Source organism: Serinus canaria, chromosome 18 (assembly GCF_022539315.1).
Source record: "Serinus canaria isolate serCan28SL12 chromosome 18, serCan2020, whole genome shotgun sequence".
NCBI lineage: Eukaryota > Metazoa > Chordata > Aves > Passeriformes > Fringillidae > Serinus > Serinus canaria.
This window is the reverse complement of record NC_066331.1, coordinates 8,211,113-8,232,701: the sequence shown is the minus strand read 5'-3', so window position 1 is coordinate 8,232,701 and position 21,589 is coordinate 8,211,113. Positions and strand designations below refer to the sequence as shown.

Sequence of the window (21,589 nt, the reverse complement as noted above, 5' to 3'; positions counted from 1 at the left end):
CTTTGCCCCATGGCTGAGCTGCTCCTCCCACCTCAGCATCTGCCCAGGGCAGCATCAGCTCATGGGAGCAGAGAATCAAGATGTGACTGGGCTTGGGGACAGAGATAAATGTGCATTTATGATGTCCCAAAGGAGATACTGCCATTCTGAGCTCAGGTGTTTTGTGCAGGGCTGTGCAGGGAGCTGCTGAACCACAGCTGGGAGCTTGGGCTTTCTGACTTTCAGGCAATTCTGTGCAGCACCAGAGCACCCCAGTGTGAGCTGTGTGGTGCTGAGGGTGTTCAGGCTGCTGCTGCACTGGGGCTGCTCAGGTGGAAGGGCTCTGGCAGTGTTTGCAGCCTGAAGCACATTTAGAATGTGTAAATCTGTAGGAGGGAAAAGTGGCCATTGTCTGCTTGATCTTGGTACTCCTCCAAGGTAGCCTGTTCTCAGTGGAGTGGCCAGACAGCTTGTGGATCTTTACCCTGAATATTCATCTCAGTTTCTGGCTAGGAAGGGATTTAGTGAACATGAGCCCTTGGCTGCTCCTTTGCATGGAGCTGGTTCCTTCACCCAGGTGTTACCTGGCTGCAGTGGGGCATCTCTCATGGGGCAGGAAGGAAAAGGACACTCTGGAGTGAAACTGGGACTTGCAGCTGAGGAAAATCCCAGGCTGAGCTTTTCCCTCTGCAGCATCTGCAGAGTCAGACCCAAAGGCTGCCCTGCTGCTCCTGCAGCTCTCACAGGCAGGTGCTCGCTGGGGCTGGGTGTTCCCAAGTGTCTGGGGCTGCTCTGGGTGCCCTGACCCCGTGGGTCACCCCTGGGTCACCCAGGCTCAGGAGAGCCCTTAACCCCTGCCCTTTGTGGTCTGCTGCCCTTCAGCCACTGAGCTGCTGCCTCTTTGTTTTGGGCTTGTCTCCTTTGTACGTCCCCACCCCTCTCTGGGAAAAATCAACATTTGCCTTGCAGAGCCTGGCCAACAGAAGGGGTCTGTATTCCATCCTGATGGCAGCCCCAGGCTTGCATGCTCCCATGATAAATCCTCTGGTGTTTGTTGCCAGGGGGACCCTCTGAAACACAATTTTGGGAGTTCTGTGTGTGTGAAATGAGCAGGGAAGCTGTGAGAGATCACTGGTGCTGAAGGAAAAAGATGTTTGATAGCATTGAGATTAGAAGAAGATGGCAAGAAATTGATTTAAAGTCTAAGTAAAGGATGATTTAAAAATTTTATTTTGTTTTTAATCTGAAGTACCACGTTGCTGCTTTCTGTGCTGGAGCTGCACATGGTGCAGGAGCAGAGCAGAGGGGCAGACACTGGGCTGGGGGGGATTGCAGCAGGACTTCTGTGTGGTCACAGGCACAGCTTTGCAGGCCTGGGGGAGTGGGGAGCAGAGCTGTGGGGTGGCTCAGGAGTATTTGATCCGTATGGAAATACCACACTGGAGTTTTAAAATTCCTTTCCCCTCCTTCAAATCTGCCCGTGGTTTTCTCCAGCTAATCCATGGCCATTGCCAGATGAACCTGAGGGAGTGAGGTGAGGGGAGCTATGAGTGTTGGGGGGTTTTGGAGGGTGAAGGATGAGCACTGATTATTTGTGTTTCCCTTGTTTCCATAGTGCTCTGAGTGCTGAGCCTTATCCCTTGTCCACTCAGGCTCTGGGGGACATTTGTGTTATTAATGTTAATTAACCAACACGTTTCTAGCTCGCTGGAGCTCTTGTGGCAGCTGGTTAATGTAAGAGTTTGATTATAAAGTGAGAGTTATTTCCTTCTTTAGCAAGGCTGCAGCTTGGATGGGTTCAGATGCCTTCCCTTCTTCCCACCTCTGCTGGGATGCTGCAGGTTCTGCAAGTGGGACCAGGTCCAAGCTGCTCTTGCCATGACTTTACAAGCTCAAAACCCCCTCATTTAATGAAAATGCCACCAGGCACCTGCTCATTGAGTTCAGTTCTTGGGTCCTGCTTCTCTCTCTTGGGTTTTGGCAGATAAGGACTGTGAGCAAGCGAGGAGTGTGGTGAAGACAGAGAAAATTTAGAGGGACAAGATCTCTGGAAATCTGGTCAGCATCAGCAGTGAACTTGGAGGGATTTGAGACTTGACAGTGCTACCAGGTCCATCCCCAACCAGCAGAGCTTCACGAGAGCCGTTTTTATTCCCACATAAACCTTTTTTTCCTTTCCTCCTGCTGCTAAGTGAAATAATCCCCTAAGCCAGCAGAGCTGACAGCACACATAAAAGACCCATTTCTGCAGTCTTCTTCCAATTTGTGTGGACATTGGTGGTGTGAATATTCATCTGCACAAGTCATCTGCTGTGGTGACGTGGCACCTTTGCCACTGCCCAGATTACTGGAACACTCCAACCAGAAGGATCACAGATGATGACTAACACCCTTTTTTTGTATGAAAAACTGCTTGTGCTATTTTTTTTTTTTTTTAGTGCTTTCATGATTGTCCAGCCTATCTCTGAATGAGTATCAGCTGTGAGGAATTTGTGGTCAGTAAAGAACAGATGATCACGAGGGGTGGTGAAATGATCTTGTTATTTCCATGAAGTGAATATCTGAGGACTGAGCTTACTCACCTCAGAATAAACTCATGGGGAGAAGGGGGAGTCTCTGTATTGTTTGAAGGCCATTTTAGCTCTTGAACAACTTGCCAAAGCACTTGAAATCACTCCAATGTTTTAGTCTTGACACTGAAATTGGATGTCTCCAAAAAGCCAAGACTTATTTCAAGCACGAGATTGAATCCACTGACCAGACAGAAGTGTGTGCTCTGGGGTTTGTGGGTCAGCCAAGGCAGTTTTCTGGCCTTAAGCTTTATGGATGCAAAAATTGATTTCCTGAGAGTTACTGCAGTTTAATTTGAGTTAACAGTTTGAATCAAATCCTACCTTTGAGCCAAGGTTGAAGTGCTGTGTCCCCTGTCACCCTCTACCCCCTTGTGCAGGGCTGGTCCTTCCCCCTGACAGCTCCTTGCTGTGGCCAGACCACTGCTGGCCCTGGGGCAGCCTTTCTAACACTGCAAAGACTGAGACCTGGGTCTTGCTGCCTCTTATCATCAACACAAGCTTTTGGAACATGTTTTTAGTGTTAGAATGCTTTTGGCACCTGCTAAAGTAGTGTTGTGGTAGGAATAGGTGCATCTTGCTAATGCCAGTTTTCCTGTGGTTTCCTTGAGGGTGCTTTTGACTCAGGCTGGGTTCTTTTGAAGTGTGAACTCATGGCTCTGTGTGCTGGTGAGCAGGGTTGTGTGGCTCCAGCTCCCATGAGAGGGAAATTGGTGGTGTTTTAGGCTGTCTATGCTCAGCCTTGGACCTGGACACAGCTTGTTGGAGAAGGTAATGGAGCACTCCTGAGTCTGCAATCAGTGCCCTTTGGCCACAGCATCCCTCCATCCCTCCCTCCAGCATCCCTCCCTCTATCCTAGCATCATCCCTCCCTCCATCCCTCCAACATCCTTCCTTCCATCCCTCGAACACCCTCCATCCCTCCATCCCTCCATCCCTCCATCCCTCCATCCCTCCAACATTCTTCCCTCCATCCCTCCAACATCCTTCCCTCCATCCCTCCAACATCCTTCCCTCATCCCTCCAACATCCTTCCCTCCATCCGTCCCTCCATCCCTCCAGCATCTCTCCATCCTGGTGAAAGCTCAGTTTGCTGCCAGAGATATTTGATCCAGAATGATACCATGCACTGGGGTTGAAGGGTTTTTTTTTATTTTTCTAGCTGTGCTCAGCTCCTTTGTAAAGAGTTTCTGTTACACAGAATCTGGAAAAGTGTCTTTTATTCCTCAGTGCATGTTTCTGATTAGTATTGGAAATGAACATGAATTTTTTCTTTTTTTTTTTTTTAACTGTATTCCTTTTGAGGTTAATGTTGCAAGTGGATTTCAAGCTAATGGAAGAGGAGCTGTAATTGTGTGGTTCACTGGACTCGAGGCCACAGAGATTCTTCTTCCTTTGCTAATCTGCACCCAGATGTCCCTCCCTTGCAGCCCCCTGTGCCCCTGTGTCCCCAGCTGTCTCCAGTGCCACCCCCCTGTGCGGGCTCTGCCTCCAGAGGAGATGTCCTGTGTCAGCACTGGAGCTCTGCAGCTCAGCCTGCAGCAGCTGCAGCGTGTGAGGAGCCATGGAGGCAGGGATTGTGCAGTGGGGATCAACCCATGGGTGGGATTTCCTCCTGTTCACAGCTCCAGGTCTTCTCCAGTCACTCTTTTTTATCCCTGGAGATTTAGAGCCTGTCTGGGTGAAGCAGGGTGAGCTGCAGCTGCCAGTGAAGGAAATTCACTGCCCACTCTCTGGATGGGACCTGTGCCATGGGCACAGTGAGAGGGATTGCACACCCTGAGAGGTCTGGGAGCGTTGAGATGGACCTGCACAATGGACAAAGAGTGGAGAACCCTCTCCCAGCAGTCTGCACTGGTACCTGGGCAGGGCAGTGACACCCCTGCTGTCCCCTATGTGCTCCTAGGTGACAGCAGGAGGGCCTGGGGGCATGGCAGAGGGCAGATGGGGTGGAGGAGCTGGGGCTGGGTGTGTGCAGTGCACAGGGGCTGCAGGTTCTGCCAGCCTGTGCTCCAAAAACTGCTGCTGGTGTGCAGGGGCTGTGACCCCTCTGAAGGGCTGTTCTGCTGAGGAGCTCTCACCGCTGCAGAGCTGGAACCATCCCGAGGTGGCTCCATGATTTTCCTGGAGCTGTACACCCCAGGAAGCCAGGAGCAGTGTGGATATGTCCAGAGCAGCTCCGTTCTTGGATGGAGACACCTCCAGTGCTGTGTGGACACCCTGCAGTGCTGTGCTGGTGCAGAAGGAAGCTGAATTATCTGAGCTCAGACCCTGCAGTCAATACATGTCACAGAAGCAAGGGTCACGCTGGCTGCTCAGATGAGCTGGTGCTGCTTTGCTGGCTGCAGCACAGTGTGGGATGGCTCCTGCTGGTTTGGCCCATCCCTTTCCATCACCACCTTTGTTTGGCTTGGGTTCTTTTGTTTGTTTGGTTTGGGTTTTTACTGGACTGTGTGTAGAGGGTGAGTTCTTGAGCTGCATCCCCCATTGTTTGTCCTCTCTGCGTGGTTTCTGTTGATAATGGGAACTGCTCACTGGTCCTTTTGGGTTTTACATCATGGCAGTGTAGCAGCATGGATGGCTTACAGTGAGGACAAAATCAGTCTCCTGTGGGCTCTCTTCACTGGTACATCTGTGGTGGGTTTTCTCCTTCAGCCAGGTCTGTGAGCTCTCAGAGAACCTATCACACCTGAGGTAGCCCAGCTACCCCAAATGGCATAAAATCAGCAGGATGGCTTCTGAGGTGGTGCTGGAAACAGAGAGGTTTTATTAAAAGGTAAACTAACAAAGCCCTTACAGAGAAAAACTGAGCCAGGGGCAAGAGGCTCTTTTTCCTGCTAAAAACACCCCACAAAAGCAATTATTTCCTTTGTTCTTTTCTTTTTCTAGTGAATTGTTTAGGCAGGACTTTTTGGCCTCTGTCCAGTTGGGTAGCTCTAGGTTTAAGGTGAAGTCCCAAAGGTTCTAGGAGGTGTCTTTTTGCCAAATTGAGGAAAGAAACTTCTGGGGTTTTGCCTTTTTAAGGAGACAAAGGATAATTTGGTCACTCTGTCAACAGAGGGCACATTCCTACACGTGTACCCAGAAGGTTTGGTGTGTATCATCCAAAAGCTCTGCTGTCTTTTGAATATACATTGACTTTATTGGAGATGAACATCTCTGGCAATTCCCTCATTAGCTCTAGGTGCAGACTCAGCCAACTCAGCTAGAAAAGTCTCACTGGAGATTTCTCCAGACAACCTGGATTCCATGCCCTGCAGCAGGGTGAGCACCCAGAAGGTGCTCCCATTTCCATACTGGGATCCTTTAGTATTGGATTTCAGGGAGGAAGGATGAATCTGACTCCATGTTCTCAGAAGGCTGATTTATTATTTTATGATACTATATTATATTAAAGAATACTAAACTATGCAGGAAGGATAATTACACAGTGCTAAAAAGATAATAATGAAAACTGGTGACTCTTTCCAGAGCCCTGACACAGCCTGGCCCTGATTGGCCAAAGAGTGAAAACAACTCCCAGCAGAATGCAATGGAACAATCACCTGTGGGTGAACAATCTCCAAACACATTCCACATGTGAGCACAGCACAGGAGAAGCAAATGAGATAAGAATTGTTTTCCTTTTCTCTGAGGCCTCTCAGCTTCCCAGGAGAAAAGAATCCTGGGCAAAGGGATTTTTTCAGAGAATGAGAATGCCACACTTTACATCCATTGTGTTACATCAGCAGCTGCAAGAAGCGTGAAACAGTAAAAAACCTGGTCCAGTATTGTCTGGAGGGAGCAATTTAAAAGTGAGCCTGGCCCTGACACGATCATAGTGGCCATTCTGGGCTTTGCCAGTCATGAAGAAGACCCCAGAGAAGCCCAGAGGTTTTGGGTGCTGCTGCCTTTCTGCTGGGCCCATGGATCTGGAGGGAATTAGTCATTGATTATAAAATGGGAAAAAAACTCACTCAGTAGTGAGCCAAGGTGGGGCTGAGCTGGGCTTTGTCCTGCTGAGGCACATCCCTGGGCTGAACGAGCCACTCTTGGCCTGACTGATTTTTAACTGTCGGGTTCTTCCCTTCTGAATTCCTCCTGGTGGGAACGAGGGGGAGAGTTCCCAATTTCAGCTCAATAAAGCACATTGCACAGTGCTCCTTAGTCCAGAGTGCTCCGGTGCCTTTCCAGCCTGGTTGAGGGAGTTTGCAGGCGCTGAGGGAGGGCTCACAGACACTGTGTCTGCACTGGAAATGTTTCATTTTCATTGCACAGCTCCAACGTGGGGCTCAAACTGCTGCTCCCAGGCTATAAATAGAGGTAACCCCAGAACAGGCTCAGCAGCTGATGCTCTCTGCTCCTGCCCCCTCCCTGGCTTCTTGGCAGCGTGTCCACAGCCGCATATTTTTAGCTGTTGCTTTCTCGTTATTTATTTTATTTTTTTGCCAGGCTGCCAGCTTTCCCTGCTGTTTATCTGCTTTCCAGGACTGTGTCTGGATCCTCCCTCTGGAGGGGCAGTGGGGCATCACTGATAGCAAGCTTGGCTCAGACTCTGCAGCTCTCCCTCCTCTCTCTAGATTTTCTGTTAAGGTATTGGGCTGCCTGGATGAATTTCGTGTTTACTCCTCATTTTCCCTTTGTCTCAGAAGGGATGAACAGCATTATTATGTATTATTAATGTTGTTAACAGGCAGTGAAGCAACAGCTGTCAGAAAAACCTTCTCCTAATGCTGCTTCCAACGCAGAACAAATCAACTCAGCTCGTTGAGAAAAGGGTGAGAATGGTAATTCCAGCTCCCCAGAGAAAACCTGGGAGACAGGGCACCCAAACAAACCCTCAGAAGGGATAAAAGCCACGGGCTCAGCCAGGGCATGGATGCTCTGCTGGCTGTGCTGGATGCTTCCAGTCCTGTATGTGTTTTTCCACTGCTGAAGGGAATAAAGCTGATTTCCTCGATGTGATCCTGTCCAAGCTTGTGAGCTCCTCGTTCAGCTTCCGTCCTGCCCCGCCGCAGACTGAATGAGGCTTTGAACATGAAAGGCTGCTCTAACCAGCTCAGCATGGCTGCAGATCTGCATTCCTCAGCCTGCCACCCATCAGGGCTGCTTTTCTCTGCTTTCTGAGCCATTCTAAAAGCTGGATTTCACCACTGCACCTTCCCTGGATTTCACCACTGCACCTTGCCTGCACACAGGGAACTCAGAGGTGATGTGTCTGCACAGAGCAGAGCTGGGATGTGACTGCTCTTGCAGCCTGGCTCAAGAAGAGCTGTTTAAAAATCTATTTCAGCAAAAGAAATAGTGCTTTTCAATCTTTGCTAGCATACAAAAAAGCAGGAGGCATTTATTTAGAGAGGAGAAAATAATTTAAACAGTGCACACGGGGAACTCAGAGGAGATGTGTCTGCACAGAGCAGAGCTGGGATGTGACTGCTCTTGCAGCCTGGCTCAAGAAGAGCTGTTTAAAAATCTATTTCAGCAGAGGAAATAGGGCTTTCCATTCTTACTAGCATCCAAAAGAGCAGTAGGCATTTAGAGAGGAGAAAATAATTTTTTAAAATATTCAGGAACTGGGAATTAGTGCCCACAGGGAACTCAGAGGTGGTGTCTCTCTGCATGGAACAGAGCTGGGATGTGACTGCTCTTGCAGCCTGGCTCAAGAAGAGCTGTTTAAAAATCTGTTCAGCTGTTTAAAAATGTTCCTCTGTTCAGCAGAGGAAATAGGGCTTTTCATTCTTGCTAGAGTCCAAAAAAGCAGTAGGCATTTAGAGAGGAGAAAAGAATGAAGAAAAAGATTCAGGGACTGGGTTTAATAACAAAAATATGTTTAAAATTTAAAAAGCACAAGTTCCCAGTAGCTTCAGCCCTTGTCCTCTGTCAGTGATGGAAAGTGAGGCTGGCTGAAGGGTGTAGCACCAGTTTGCCCAGTTGCAATGCAGGTGAAGCTGCTGAGCAGAGGGGCTGGGTGTTCCTGTGTGGGGTGCACAGTCCTGGCTGGGTGTTCCTGTGTGGGGTGCACAGTCCTGGCTGGGTGTTCCTGTGTGGGGTGCACAGTCCTGGCTCTGTTTTTGGCTCCCTGGGGGCAGGGAAGGGCCCTTTCCAAGGAGGGGGATGGCTCTGGGTGGTGCTGCCCATGGGTTCTCCTGTGCTGCCCATCCCAGGAGCAGCCCTGTGGTTCAACCACATCACGTTGTAGGCACAGAGGCTTTTTATGTTAGAAAAGGAAAGGGACAGAGCAAACACACATGTGCATATATATAAAAATATAAATTTATATACACAAGCACAGGGTTCTGAGCATGAAATGCTTTTTCCATCTCCAGCTGCCAGGCAGCTCTTTTCCCTTCCCTCCCTCTATCCCAGGCCTTACTGGTATGAAAGTTTTCCTGCCTTTTTTCTATATATATCTATTTCTTTTTTAATATATTTTGTCATTGTATGATGTGCTCTTCTAGCTGACAAGGTTTGTAAGGTTGTGACTCCATTACAAAGCACAGTTTAGAGCTGTTTTAAATGCATCTTAAATTCATGCTGGTTTAATCCCTTTGCTTCTTGTCCAACAGATCTGGTAGAAGGTGAGAAGACAATTTAAATAATGTAATTGACTGACATCACCACCCTCAAATCCTGGGGGTTTCTTACCTGTTTGCAGGTAGAAACCCTGACCCAAGGTTTTTGTGAGCTGAGGCAGGGTTTGGAATGAGCTGAGGAGCTCCTGTGGTTTGGCAGCTCCAGCTTCTGCTGCCCGAGGTGATGGACCCTGTCCTGGAGCTGGTGTCCACCCTGTACCCCCAGAGGCTGGGGAGCCACCAGACCTTCTGGGAATGTCCATCCCAGCACATCAGAACCCTCAGGGGGGTTCCAGGATACAGCATCCCTCCTGAGGTGCTTCACTGCATTTATTGCATTTACCTCTTTTATTGGGGTAAAAAACCAGAAACTGAGGCACAAATCCATGGCTGTGTTTTAACTAAATGGGAATGCTGGGGGTTTTAAGGAGAATTCAGGTTCTTGCTGAGTGGGAAGTGAGTGCTGTGGCAATCATTGTTTTACCAGGCAGCTGGGATGGCAGAGAAATGAAACAAGTTGATGGTGTATTGATTAATTTAAGGAGTTGATGGTGATCTGGAGCTACCAGACCTTCTGGGAATGTCCATCCCAGCACATCAGAACCCTTAGGGGATTCCAGGATACAGCATCCCCCCTGAGGTGCTTCACTGCATTTTTTGCATTTACCTCTTTTATTGGGCTAAAAAACCAGAAACTGAGGCACAAACCCATGGCTGTGATTTAACTAAATGGGAATTCTGGAGGTTTTAAGGAGAATTTGGGTTCTTGCTGAGTGGGAAGTGGGTGCTGTGGCAATCATTGTTTTACCAATAGGCAGCTCATTTGGACTCCTCATTCCAACCTTCTTTCTGCTTTAGGAATCACCCGGACCTCCAGCGGGAGACTTCGGAGGCTCAGCGACCAGACAAGCCCCAGTAAGTGTGTGAATTTCTCCCTTTGAAACCTCCCCATCCAATTTAGAAAAAAATAAAAAGGAAAAAATAGGGAATGCAGGAGGTGACACTCAGAATTCTTATTTGCTGTCATGGTTTGAAAGGCAAATCTTGGTGCTGATAAATGCAGAGCTCTCTATGATGGAGAAAGAAAAAAAGTGAGGTGTATATATATATATATATTTATTTCTTAAAAATATGTTTTTAAAAGCCTCAACAAACTATGGAAAGAGAAAGAACATAAAATATTCCTTACTGTATAATGGGTCCAGAGACAATAATTACCAAGCTCCAACCCAACTCAACACAGGGCAACAGGAAGCAGGAATGGCCTGTGGTTGAAATCCACTTTAGTCATTAGTAGCTCTTTTGGACTCTCCTCAGCTGTTACTTTCCATTGGATGTGCAGATTTATGGATTATAAGTGCTTGTGGCTAAATTTGCAGCTCTAATTGCAGCTTAATGTTTTGGAAGCTGCTTCTGATTCAGAAGGAAGCAGGTGGGAGGATTTGTTTTTCTTGCAGAAGGTGTTTCCCAGCCTCAGGAAAGCAGCAGCAGAATTCCCAGGGCTTGGGAGTACCTGAGGCTGTGTGCTCTGTTTGTTTGTGTGTGCCACGTGCTGGGGCTGCCCCTGGGGGTTGTCTGCAAGTGAAAAAGTCACTGTTCTCATCTGAAATACTCCAAGGGAAGCTGAGGCAGCCCAGATCTGGGCTTTTCCTGCTGGTAGCCCCTTCTGCTGGCTCTGTCAGCCCCTCTGATGAGCCTGTGCTGCTCCCTGGTTCAGACCCCTGTGGGGAGCAGTGTGTCTCCATATGGAGGTGCTTTCTACATCCCAGACATTATTCTTCATTAGCAGGTGCTTTGCTGCCACTGAGATCTTCTTTTGTGTTTCCTTCTCTGACACCACACAATCCTGTGGTAATTACAGTCCTACCTGTGAATTTCAACAAGATGGGCACAGATAACTCTTGTCATATTTGGTTTTTGCCCTTAGAAGTTATTGGTGTTCCCTTTCGTAGCTGGGGAAAATGGAGCAGCAGAGAACCTGAAAGCTGTGCCTTGAGCAGTGCCTGTGAGAGTGCTGGAATGGTTTGGGTTGGGGTCCTGGAATGGTTTGGGTTGGGGTCCTGCAATGGTTTGGGTTGGGGTCCCGGAATGGTTTGGGTTGGGGTCCCGGAATGGTTTGGGTTGGGGTCCCGGAATGGTTTGGGTTGGAGTCCTGGAATGGTTTGGGTTGGAGGGGACTATTGGATTCACAGGGAGTCCTGATGAAGGGAGGAATGATGAATCTGACTCCATGTTCTCTGAAGGCAAATTTATTATTTTATGATACTATATTATATTAAAGAATACTATACTAAAGAATACAGAAAGGATACTTACAGAATGCTAAAAAGATAATAATGAAAACTCCTGACTCTCTCCAGAGTCCTGACACAGCCTGGCCCTGACTGGCCAAAGAGTGAAAACAGCTCCCAGCAGAATGCAATGGAACAATCACCTGTGGGTGAACAATCCCCAAACACATTCCACATGGGCACAGCACAGGAGAAGCAAATGAGATAAGAATTGTTTCCCTTTTCTCTGAGGCCTCTCAGCTTCCCAGGAGAAAAATCCTGTGTGAAGGGATTTTTCAGAAAATGTAAATGTGACAAGAGGCCTTAAACACCATCTAATTCCAGCCTGGATGACCCCCCCTCACCATTGCTGCCTCATTTTCTCTGCTCCGTGCCTCCCCAAACCCCGCTCACCTCCTCAGCACCCTTAGTTCAGCTTTCATCCTCTCCTGTCCCCTTGGTCTCTCTGCCACCCAGCTGCTCCCTCCAGGCTGGATTTGCTGTTTCAATCCATCTTCTCAGCCCTCACATCCTGCCTCAGCTCCCAGATGGACTTATCAAAACAGTGCTTTCCAGCTCTTCCCTCGGCGTGGGTGGCAGCACAAAGCCACCCCAGGGGTGCCTTCCTGGAGCGGTGACTTCAGTGCTTCAGCACGTGTGGGACGGGGATTAGTCATGGATGGCTGCTTGGACGTGCACTTGGACACCCTGGGAGCTGGGACACTGCCTGCCTGGCCCTCCTGAGCACTGCTGGCCAGCACAGGGACAGCTATTGGTGGCACAGGAGAGGGTGGCAGGGGCTGTGGCACTGCCCTGTGCTGGCATCTGGAGCTGCACAGCCCTGCGCCATCACCATCAGTGGGAGGAGGGAATTATGGATTCCCTACACCCCAAACTGCTATCAAGTGGCAGCAAAATTATGGAATTATGGATTCAGAGCACCCCAAACTGGTGTTGAGTGGCAGCAAAATTATGGAATTATGGATTCAGAGCACCCCAAACTGGTGTTGAGTGGCACCAAAATTATGGAATTATGGATTCAGATCACCCCAAACTGGTGTCGAGTGGCAGCAAAATTATGGAATTATGGATTCAGAGCACCCCAAACTGGTGTCAACTGGCAGCAAAAATGCACTGAGTGATGATTATTGGGGAGCCTTGGTGTGTTGTGTGACACAAACTGCTGTGTTCATGGCAGCAAGGGGCCGGGAGGGCTGAGCTGCATTTTCGAGCTGATGCTTCCAAACTCGGCCACCAGCGCAGCCAGAGCTGGCAGTTTGGAGCTGCAGAGTGTGTTTATCTTGTGCACATGCACAAACAAAGCTGCTGCCTCAGCCCTGGCACCGCCTGCTCTCATGTGCAGACAGGACAGAAGGGGGAATTGGTGCAGCTCCAAAGGGAGCTGGGGTGTAGGGAATGGGAATCCACATTGACAGACACAGCACATTTGTTCAAGCTTGTTTTCCTTAGACTCTAATTATATACTTTTCCACTTTTCTGGTGAGAGACCTTGTAAATTTAATTTTTTTTTTTCAAGTTAAAAAATCAAATGAGCAGTTCAGTCCTTCAGTTTACATTGCAGTAAATATTTATGACTCCATATAACTGCAGCTCAATTTCCCCTTGTTTCAGGTCCAAATTTTCCCCTCTGCACATCTGGCCTTGCACCCAGAAGCTTTTATTCCTGTAAAAGATAAATTGGGGTTGGGATGACTGAGCAGTGGTCACAAGTGAAGCGTTGCAGGAGGGGCTCAGTTGCTTTGGGCTCTTTGCCACCCTAAACAAAGAAAGGGGTGACGTGCATTTCCACAGCCACCAGCTCCTGGGATCCAGAGAGCTCCACAGGCTGCCTTGGGGTGTGCAGTGAGGGTAGGAACCTGCAGAATTGATGCTGACCTCTTTTGGGACTTCATCTTGCCACTCAGATTCCCTGGTCCCTCTGGAAGTGGTTGTGTGGTGCTGGCATCCAGCAGTGCTCAGCTCCAGGGCTGTGGGGCTGCTTTGGTTCAAACCTCAGTGTAGCCCCAGGTAAGCCCCTGGGGTGGGATTCAAGTCCCTCTCCAGCTCTCCTGGAGCCCCTTCAGGCACTGGGAGGGGCTCTGAGCTCTCCCTGGAGCCTTCTCCAGGTCACCCCCAGCTCACTACAGAGCAGAGGGGCTCCAGCCCTTGGAGCATCTCCGTGGCCTCCTCTGGGCTCTCTCCTGCCCTTCACACCCTGCTTGTGTTGATGGCCCCAGAGCTGGAGGCAGCTCTGCAGGAAGGGGTCTCAGGAGAGTGGAACAGAGGGGCAGAATCCCCTCCCTTGACCTGCTGCTCACAATTCTTGCATTGCAGCCCAGGACACCTTTGTCTTTCTGGGCCAGCAGAGCACCTTGCTGGGTTGTATGGAGCCATCAACCAACACCCCAACCCCCCAAGGAACAGTCCTGATCCCTTCTCTGCCCAGCCTGTTGTCCTGGCTTGGAAAGCCAGGTGTCTGCTAAGGAAGGCAGGAGCCTCCCCTGAAATGGAAAATGCAAACCCCCTCCCTCCAAATTGTTATAAAATTTAAATTAAGGAGCTCTCAGACAAAAATAATAAGAATAACAGGGAGAAAATAAAAAGATAAAATGAACAATGCAGTGAACCAAACCAGCCCTGGCAGAGGCAGAGCACAGCCTGACACCCTGTGGGTCAGGGGCTGGCAGCAGTGCCACTGGAATTGTGGCTCAGCCCTCCTGCAGTGCCAGGGCTGGTTCTGCTGGAGCAGGGATCCTGGAGCAGGGTGCACTCTGCCTCTGGAGATCCAGGGGAAGAGGCAGCTGCTGCTCCTCTGGGAATCCAGTGGAGAAGCCGTGCTGGTGTTCCAGAATCTCAGATTCTATCCAGGTAGGAATGCTTGGCTCCTCCCTCTGGGCTCCCATCTCCCAGTGGGATGCTGCAGTTCTTATCAGCCATGCAGGGACATTCCATGGCCTGTTATCAGCAGGTGTCTCCTGAGGGAGGAGTGGGTGTGGAAGAGATAAGGAAAACTGCCCAATGGACAGAAGACAGCTGGCACACAGATGGCAAACAGAATACAGCTTGCCTTGGCAATCCAGGACAGCTGTGCTTGGGAATACCCTGACCCAGGTTCAGGACACTGTCCTTGGCCCTGCTGGATGTCCTGAGGGTCACATGGGCCCATCCAGGTCCCTCTGGATGCTGTCCCACCCCTGCAGGTGTTGAGTGCAGCAGTTAGGAATGGTGTGCCAGGGAAGTTACTCCCATTTCATTTTCCTACAACTGTACCTGATGAATTTGAAGCAGAGAAATATTTGCTGACACTTGCCATGTGGAGCAGTGGTGTGTTCACAACTCAGCCAGAAAAGAGCCCAGAGCAGTTGGAGTGGAAGGAACAGGGATCGTGTTCCTCTCGGGCAGCCAGCTGTGCTCCACTTTGATTTGTTTCCAGCCTACAACTCGGTTTTTGCTAAAGAGGAAGGAACTTCCCTGGCAAGGGTAACACAGGGAGAGGGTCCATGAAAAGGCAGAGTTTGGTGATTCAGCTAAGCCAGCATATTTTCCCCGTGTAGGTGAGGGCAAAGGGGACCATGCCTTCCAGCTGTGTTTCAGCAGCCCTGCTCTGGCCCAGCGCTATTTGTGCCTCAGGTGCTTTGTTCAGAGAGCTCCCAAGGGCTGGGAGGGGAGCAGGTGCCTCAGCTTTCCTGTTCCACAGCCTTTGTGTGGCTGTGACGCTGCCTGCAGCAGGGGCAGCCTGCCAGGGCAGGGCAGGGCAGGGCAGGCAGGGCTTTTCCACCCAAAAAGAGAGAGCACAGCCCTGCTGCTGCCTTGTCAGCAGCTGGCTGAGGATCAGCCACAGCTTGTCCTGGTGCTTTTTGGAAGTGCAGGGCATAATTTGGAGAGGCAGGAAGTCAAGGCCAGCTCTCTGGGCTGTGTTAGAAAGGGGCACTCGCTGGGACCTTTGCTTGTTTTGTACTGTCCAACTGCTTCTCCTGGGCAGAAAGGGGAGGGACTCCAACCCAGATGCTGTTTGCACCAGCTCAAGCCCCTTGCTCACCCACCATGTGGATGGTAGCCCAGGTAGCTGGGCCAGAAGCCACAGTGGGGCTGGGGATGCAGGAGAAGTGAGGTGGTTCAAGGGTGCAGATTGTGGTTTGAGCCTGTGAGCTTCTGCTCAGGGCATGAGCTCTAGGACCCACTGACCCCACTGCCACTGCACTGCCACACTGTCACTGCACTGCCACACTGTGCAGGGCACCCCACAGGTCTCTGGTACCTGGGATTAGCTAAAATGAAAATATTATAGCCTTACTTGTGAATTTCAACCAGATGGGCACAGATAATTCTTGTTTTATTTGTTTTTTGTCTCCCTTTAATAGCTATTGATGTTCCTATTTCATAGCAGAGGAAAATAAAGCAGCAGAGAACCTGAAAGCTGTGCCCTGAGCACTGCCTGTGAGTGCAGGGATCCTTCCCCATGGGCACTGAAATGGAAAGATGTGAGGCCAGGTGGGTGGAAGAGCTGAGCACACATTGCTGTGGGCAGAGTTTAAATTGGCATCACTGCTTTAACAGGGACAGCAGGATTTCAGCAGGGTCCACAAATTTGGATTGCTCAGAATTCATGGTAGATATGACAACAGATCTTGCTCTTTCCATCCCTTGACTTTGTACCTCACCCTGAGGAGAATCTCCTCTCCTTGTGCCTGGAGTCTGAGAGAGGACAAGCCTAGAAACTGGTTTCTGTGAGGCTGGGGGTTAACCAGAGCAGAGGGACACACAAAGGGAATGTCAGGAGCCAGGGGCTCCCCACTGGAGCGTGCATGATGGCTGTTACATAACAGTGCTATAAAAACCATTAGGGGTGTGGGGGGAGTTTGTCCTCAGGGGACAGCTGTCACAACTGCCACACATCTGCAGCTCTGCCACTCACAGCACAGCCCTGCACATGTCAGGGTGGCAAACTGAGCTTGGCAACCTCCTGTGGACCTTGGTGCAGCCCTTCAGCTCATCCTGCACCTGTCTGGAGCTCCTTGCTGGCATCCTGGGCTCCAGGTGGGAGTGCAGCACCCGGGTCCAGCTGGAGGCTGGGGATGCACAATGGGCACTGTGGTGTCAGCACCTCCTTGGTGTGTGAAATGTCCTCAAGCTGCACCAGGGTGGGTTAGATTAGACATCAGGAGAAATTTCCTGCCTGGGAGGGTGGTCTGGCACTGGGACAGGCTGCCTAAGGAAGTGTGGAATTACCATCCCTGGAAATGCTCAGAAGTCGTGAGGGTGTGGCACTCAGGACATGGTTTGGTGGTGAACACAGCATTGCTGGGTTAATGGTTGGGCTCACTGAACCCTTGGAGCTCCTTTCCAGCCCCAGTTCTGTGTTTGTAGCTCAGAGGTGCCTTTTGCAGTGCTGGAGCAGCTGAGGGGTTAACTGGAGCCTGTGGCTGCAGCCTCATGGCTCTGGATGTGTCCTTAGATGAGGTCATAGGAATTTCTTCGGGCAGCCTCTCTCTATTCCCCTTTGTTTGAGGCACCAAACCCTCACCCCAGCTGGGCAGCTCTCCTGGCAGAGTGTGCCCACGCTCCCCTCGGGCTCCCTGGGGACAAACCCTGCCTTGACACGTGTCCCTCCATCACACATGGCCCTTCTCCTCACCAGGGCACAGCAGCAGAGGGTGCAGCTTGGCCACCAGCTGTGGAGGTTTTGTTTCTTTTTTGTTGAGGAGGGGATTAAATGTGTGAGATGGTATTTTTTGTTGGGACTCAGATGTTTATTAGTTTTTATCTATATTATACACTGGGAGTATCTACTGTGAGTCCTGTACTTCAATAAGCTAAAAATGGAGTCCTGTCACTCTTTCTACAAAGATTTTTTTAATGATAAACTGTCTAATTAAGAAATGGCACTTCAATTATTTTTACTTTTAACTTAATAACTAACTGCTCATGGCTTGCAATGGGGACTTTTTCATCCAATTACACAAAACCACACAAACCCATGGAGAAGAAGGTGAAGAAGAGGGACCAACCTCCACCCTAAAACTTCTATTTTGTTATATATATTACTATATTCTAAAACCTTAAACTCTAAGTTTTTACCCTGTGATATCACACATTTGTATTTAAACTCCACATCTATAATCTGAGTTCCATCATTAAATTTTGGACGTCTTCTCCTCGGCCTCAGGTCAAATGTACAGGAAGGGGTCAGTGCCTGTCAGCACAGAAAGTCTGAAATTCTGATTCTAAAGAGTTACACAGAGCTTTTCTCACATTCTCTTCGAGAGAGGATACATATGACTTTCAAACAGCAATTAGAGGGAATTTAGACATAATATTTTCCTATTTAAGTCCTGAAGTCACACTTTGCTCACTCTCCCTGCCCACACCTGCTCGGATATTCCAACAATTCTACAGTCTAATATTCATTCAGGCTGAGAAGATTCAAACAAGAATCAATCAAGAACACAATACACTGCCTGATATTTGTGACCAGCTGCACTTTTCAGTGAGAGCAGGGCTCCACCAGCCAGGCACAGCTCTGCAGGTGATCCCAGCTCTGGGCAGCAAGAAGTTAAAGCAATGAGGCTGCTCCCAGCTCAGGTGCCTGGTTCCTGCAGGGACACACACAGGGACTTGTGTAACTCTGCACGTGGGCTCTGAGCTGCCTGGCAGGGTCCTGTGGGGCTCCCACGTGCTCCCAGCAGAGCTGGGTGTTCCTCACAGCTGGGAGATTCTGCTGCTCAGGGCCCTGGGCTGTGTGCTCAGCCCTGGCTGCTCCTCCTGTTCCCTTGGAGCTCCTCTGGTCCATCTCCAGTCTGTCCCACTGAGCCCCCAGAGGGCTGAGGAGGGAGATCTCCCTGCTTTTCCCACAGCACCTGGCTCTGTGAGCTCTGCTGTGAGGAAAGCAGACAGTGAAATAGAAATCAGGGGTTCAGGAATGTGCCTCAGTTTCTGGTTTTTCACCCCAATAAAAGTGGCCACAATAAATGCAGTGAAGCACCTCAGGGGGGATGCTGTGTCCTGGAACACCCCCAAATGTGCTGATGTCCTGGGATAGCACCCCCAGCTCTCCCAGCCTGGCTCCAGAGCAGAGGGGCTCCAACCCATTTAGGTTTTCTCTGGACTCTCTCAGCAAGTCCTTGTCTTTCTGATGCTGAGGAGCCCAGAGCTGAGCTGAGCCACCCAGAAACCTGCACACAGAACTCAGGATGAAAACCTTCCAAAAACATTCCTCCTCCTCCCACCAAATTTCCAACACAGCACAGTGAGACAGAACCTTGGATTCTCAAGTTACTACCCCTCAGATAATCAATTCTCAGTTCATCAAGAAGAGAGGGGTCCCTCTTGTACCACAGGCTTCCCCAGGAAACACAGCTGAAACCTCTTGTGCTTCCACATCACACGTGGCACCAAAGCTGAGCAGAGGAGCAAATTCAGCAGTGCCCCGTGGAGCTCTGCCCTCCCCAGCAGGGAGTGAGCACAGAGCTCAGGTGTGCAGGGCCTCCCCTGTCTGGGGCCCTCAGGGAGGGTCAAGAGGGCAAAGCTGATGGGAGGGAGGGGTTCAGGAAGGAAAACATCAGCAGGGGATTGTGGAAGAGTTAATATTTATCTGAAACTCCTTCTGCTCTCCCAGGAGGGTGAGGAGTGCCCAGTCCTGCCTGTCCTCTCACTCTGCCTTGCCAGCTGCAGTCTATTCTTCAGCTCAGGAGTGTTAAAGAGTGAGCAGAGAGCCTGGGGAGCAGCCAGGGATTTCCAGCAGCTGGAGGCTTCCAGGCAGAGAGCTTGGGCTGACCCACAGCTGGGTGCTGGCTGTGCTCCTCCCTCTGGTTTGGGGATGCTGAAACTGCTTGAGAGCTTGAGAGCCAGCACAGAGGAGGGGAACTGTCCTTAAAGATGAGTCCCTCCACAGGAAACTCTGGGCACCATCCCAGGGGGCTGTGTGGGACTGGGCAGGAGGGGCCATGTGCTGCTGCTGTCACAGCATCCCTTGCTGCCACTGCCACCCCAGCTCTGCCTGGTGATGAGCTTTATGCCCTGGGTGGGCTCTCTGGCTCAGGAAAGGAGGAGCTCAGGAGGATCTGAGTGATTTGTGTGCCCCTGTGCTGAGCAAATAGAGGTTTTTGTAAGGAATAGCCAGGGAGTGGCCAAACAGTGCCTGGCAGCACATGTGGAGCAGCTGAGAGCTGCAGCCTGGGCAGGGCAGCTCCTTGTGTGCCCAGCTGGGAGAGGGGATGGAGTGAGGAGGCAAAGAAACACCTGGAAAAAGCAGGGCAGCAGCACTGAGAGGGTGAGTGCCTCCCTTGGAAAGAGGAGCAGCTCCTTGGTTTGGTTTTAAATTTCTCCCAAATGAAAAGGACAGTTTTAGCCAAGGTTTCCTTTCTTCTCCATCATCAAGGCTCATAAAAATGTAAAATGAAGGTTTTTAGAGCTAACAGTCCATGGAGGCTCAGAGGCTCTCCTTGCTGGCTCAGGGCAGCCTGGGGGTAAAAGCATAAAGTGAATTTAATGGAGTAACACTTGATTGAGTTGGAGCTCTGGATTGGACCTGCATTTCCTCATGTGAAAATGCTTCACTAAACATAATTTGATTTAGGAATGCTGCTCTCTGCCACACTGTCCTCCCTCTGTGCTCTCCTCCCAGATATCCAGTAAGGTGAGATAGCTGAGATAACCTGTAAAAGAACCAGCTGAATCCCCATTTTCCTGCCTCTCCAGGCCCTGCAGGCCTTTGGCTGCTCTGGCTGCTTCCTGCAGCTTTCCCAGTCAGCCTGGACCTCTGATCCCTGACTGGGCTTGCAGCATTCACCCTCTCCAGCTCAGGGCTGGGGCTGTGGGGTGATGCCTGCCTGGTGGTGTGGGAAATGGACTGTAGAGAGTTATTAAAAACCACCTATTTCCTAATTACAAAGCACTCTAAATGTTTCTTAACCTATCAACCTTTTACCACACTATTCTATAAATACCTTAAAACTAATCACCTAAAACTACTCTCTGTAAATCTCACTACATCTTTCATAGTTCTATTTCTCTAAAATATCTAATCTTATTTACAAAACTACCCTTTAACACTTTTTTCTAACTCCATTTCTCTCTCAACACTATCTATCCTATTTTATAACATTTCTAAATCAACATTTCTTATCTCAAAATTTACATACAGATGCACACTATCTAACCTTTCTATTAAACTCTGGAAACTCTCTACAAATGCATTTCCCACAGGTGGAAGAGGTCAGCTGTGACTGAGGGACTGCACTGAACTAGGCAGGAAAGAAAACAGCTCCAGTGAAATGCCCCAGGAACATAATCCCAGCACAGACCTGGAGAGGCAGTGAGGTGTTCTACCTGAACCCCTGCAGGTGTCTGTGCCCCTGCTGGGGCTGTGACAGTGGCAATAGTCCTGAGCCCCCTCCTGGCTGTGCCATGGCCACAGTCCCTGCTCATCTCGGTGTCCATGCCCAGAGAGCAGCTCCTGGCCTGGCAGAGGTGTGTGACAGAGAAAGCTCCAGCTGAGCCTGGCACAGGGCTTGCTCAACTTTCTTTTTTTGTGATTTCCTTCCTTGCTTTCTCTGCACCTGGCAGTGCTTCCTGCAGGCTGCCACGGCCAAACCTGGGAGGGAAAACGTGTGCAGCCCGTGGCAGCCCCGTGAGCACGGGCTGGCAGCAGAGCAGGGCTCCTGCCCCACATCTCAGCACTGTTTGCACGTGGAACTTGGGCTTGTTTTTACAGCAGATATCAATGGTTTCCCTAAAGTTGCTCCTGCACCCTCCCTGTCCTTGTGGCTTTTCCCAAAATTAGCCCCAGGGGGGTTTGAACCCCAAAAAGGCAGAGCTGGCCAGGGCAGAGAGTTCTCTGTGCTTTTCCTAAAATCTGGGTGTGCTTGACTTCCCCTCAGCTTTCAGCAGCTGTGGTGGTTTTGCATGGGGGATTGTAATTGCAATCTGTAGGACAAAAACCACTGCAGCAGTACTGCTAAAAAATGGAATGTATATTTGCTTTCTCTGGGTACACTTGCACAGTGCACAGACCACTGAACACCCGTTTGAACAGACATTTGAGAAGCTTCTCAAAAACTAAGAAAAATGGGGAATTCCCAGCCTAGGACCAAGAGGGTCACTGGAAATACACCTCTGAAGGGAACAAACCCCATCTTGACATCACCAGCACGGGGAACCCCTCTCTCAATCACAGGCACCCCATTATTTACCTTTTAGTGCTTTGTGAGCACTGCACCTT

The 21,589-nt window shown here is 50.0% G+C and overlaps 1 protein-coding gene across 2 annotated transcripts in view; it reads left to right on the top strand.

Annotated features, from left to right (window-relative positions):
- Positions 1–21,589, top strand: part of SEPTIN9 (septin 9) — a 156,041-nt gene that overhangs the window by 17,645 nt on the left and 116,807 nt on the right. Inside the window, exon 3 of one of the 2 annotated variants that reach the window (XM_050981279.1) lies at positions 9,959–10,015. The exons of the other annotated variant lie outside the window; for it this stretch is intronic. Within the exon in view, the coding sequence (XP_050837236.1) occupies positions 9,959–10,015 (57 nt within the window). The remainder of the gene's footprint in view (positions 1–9,958; positions 10,016–21,589) is intronic. 2 annotated transcript variants of the gene reach the window in all.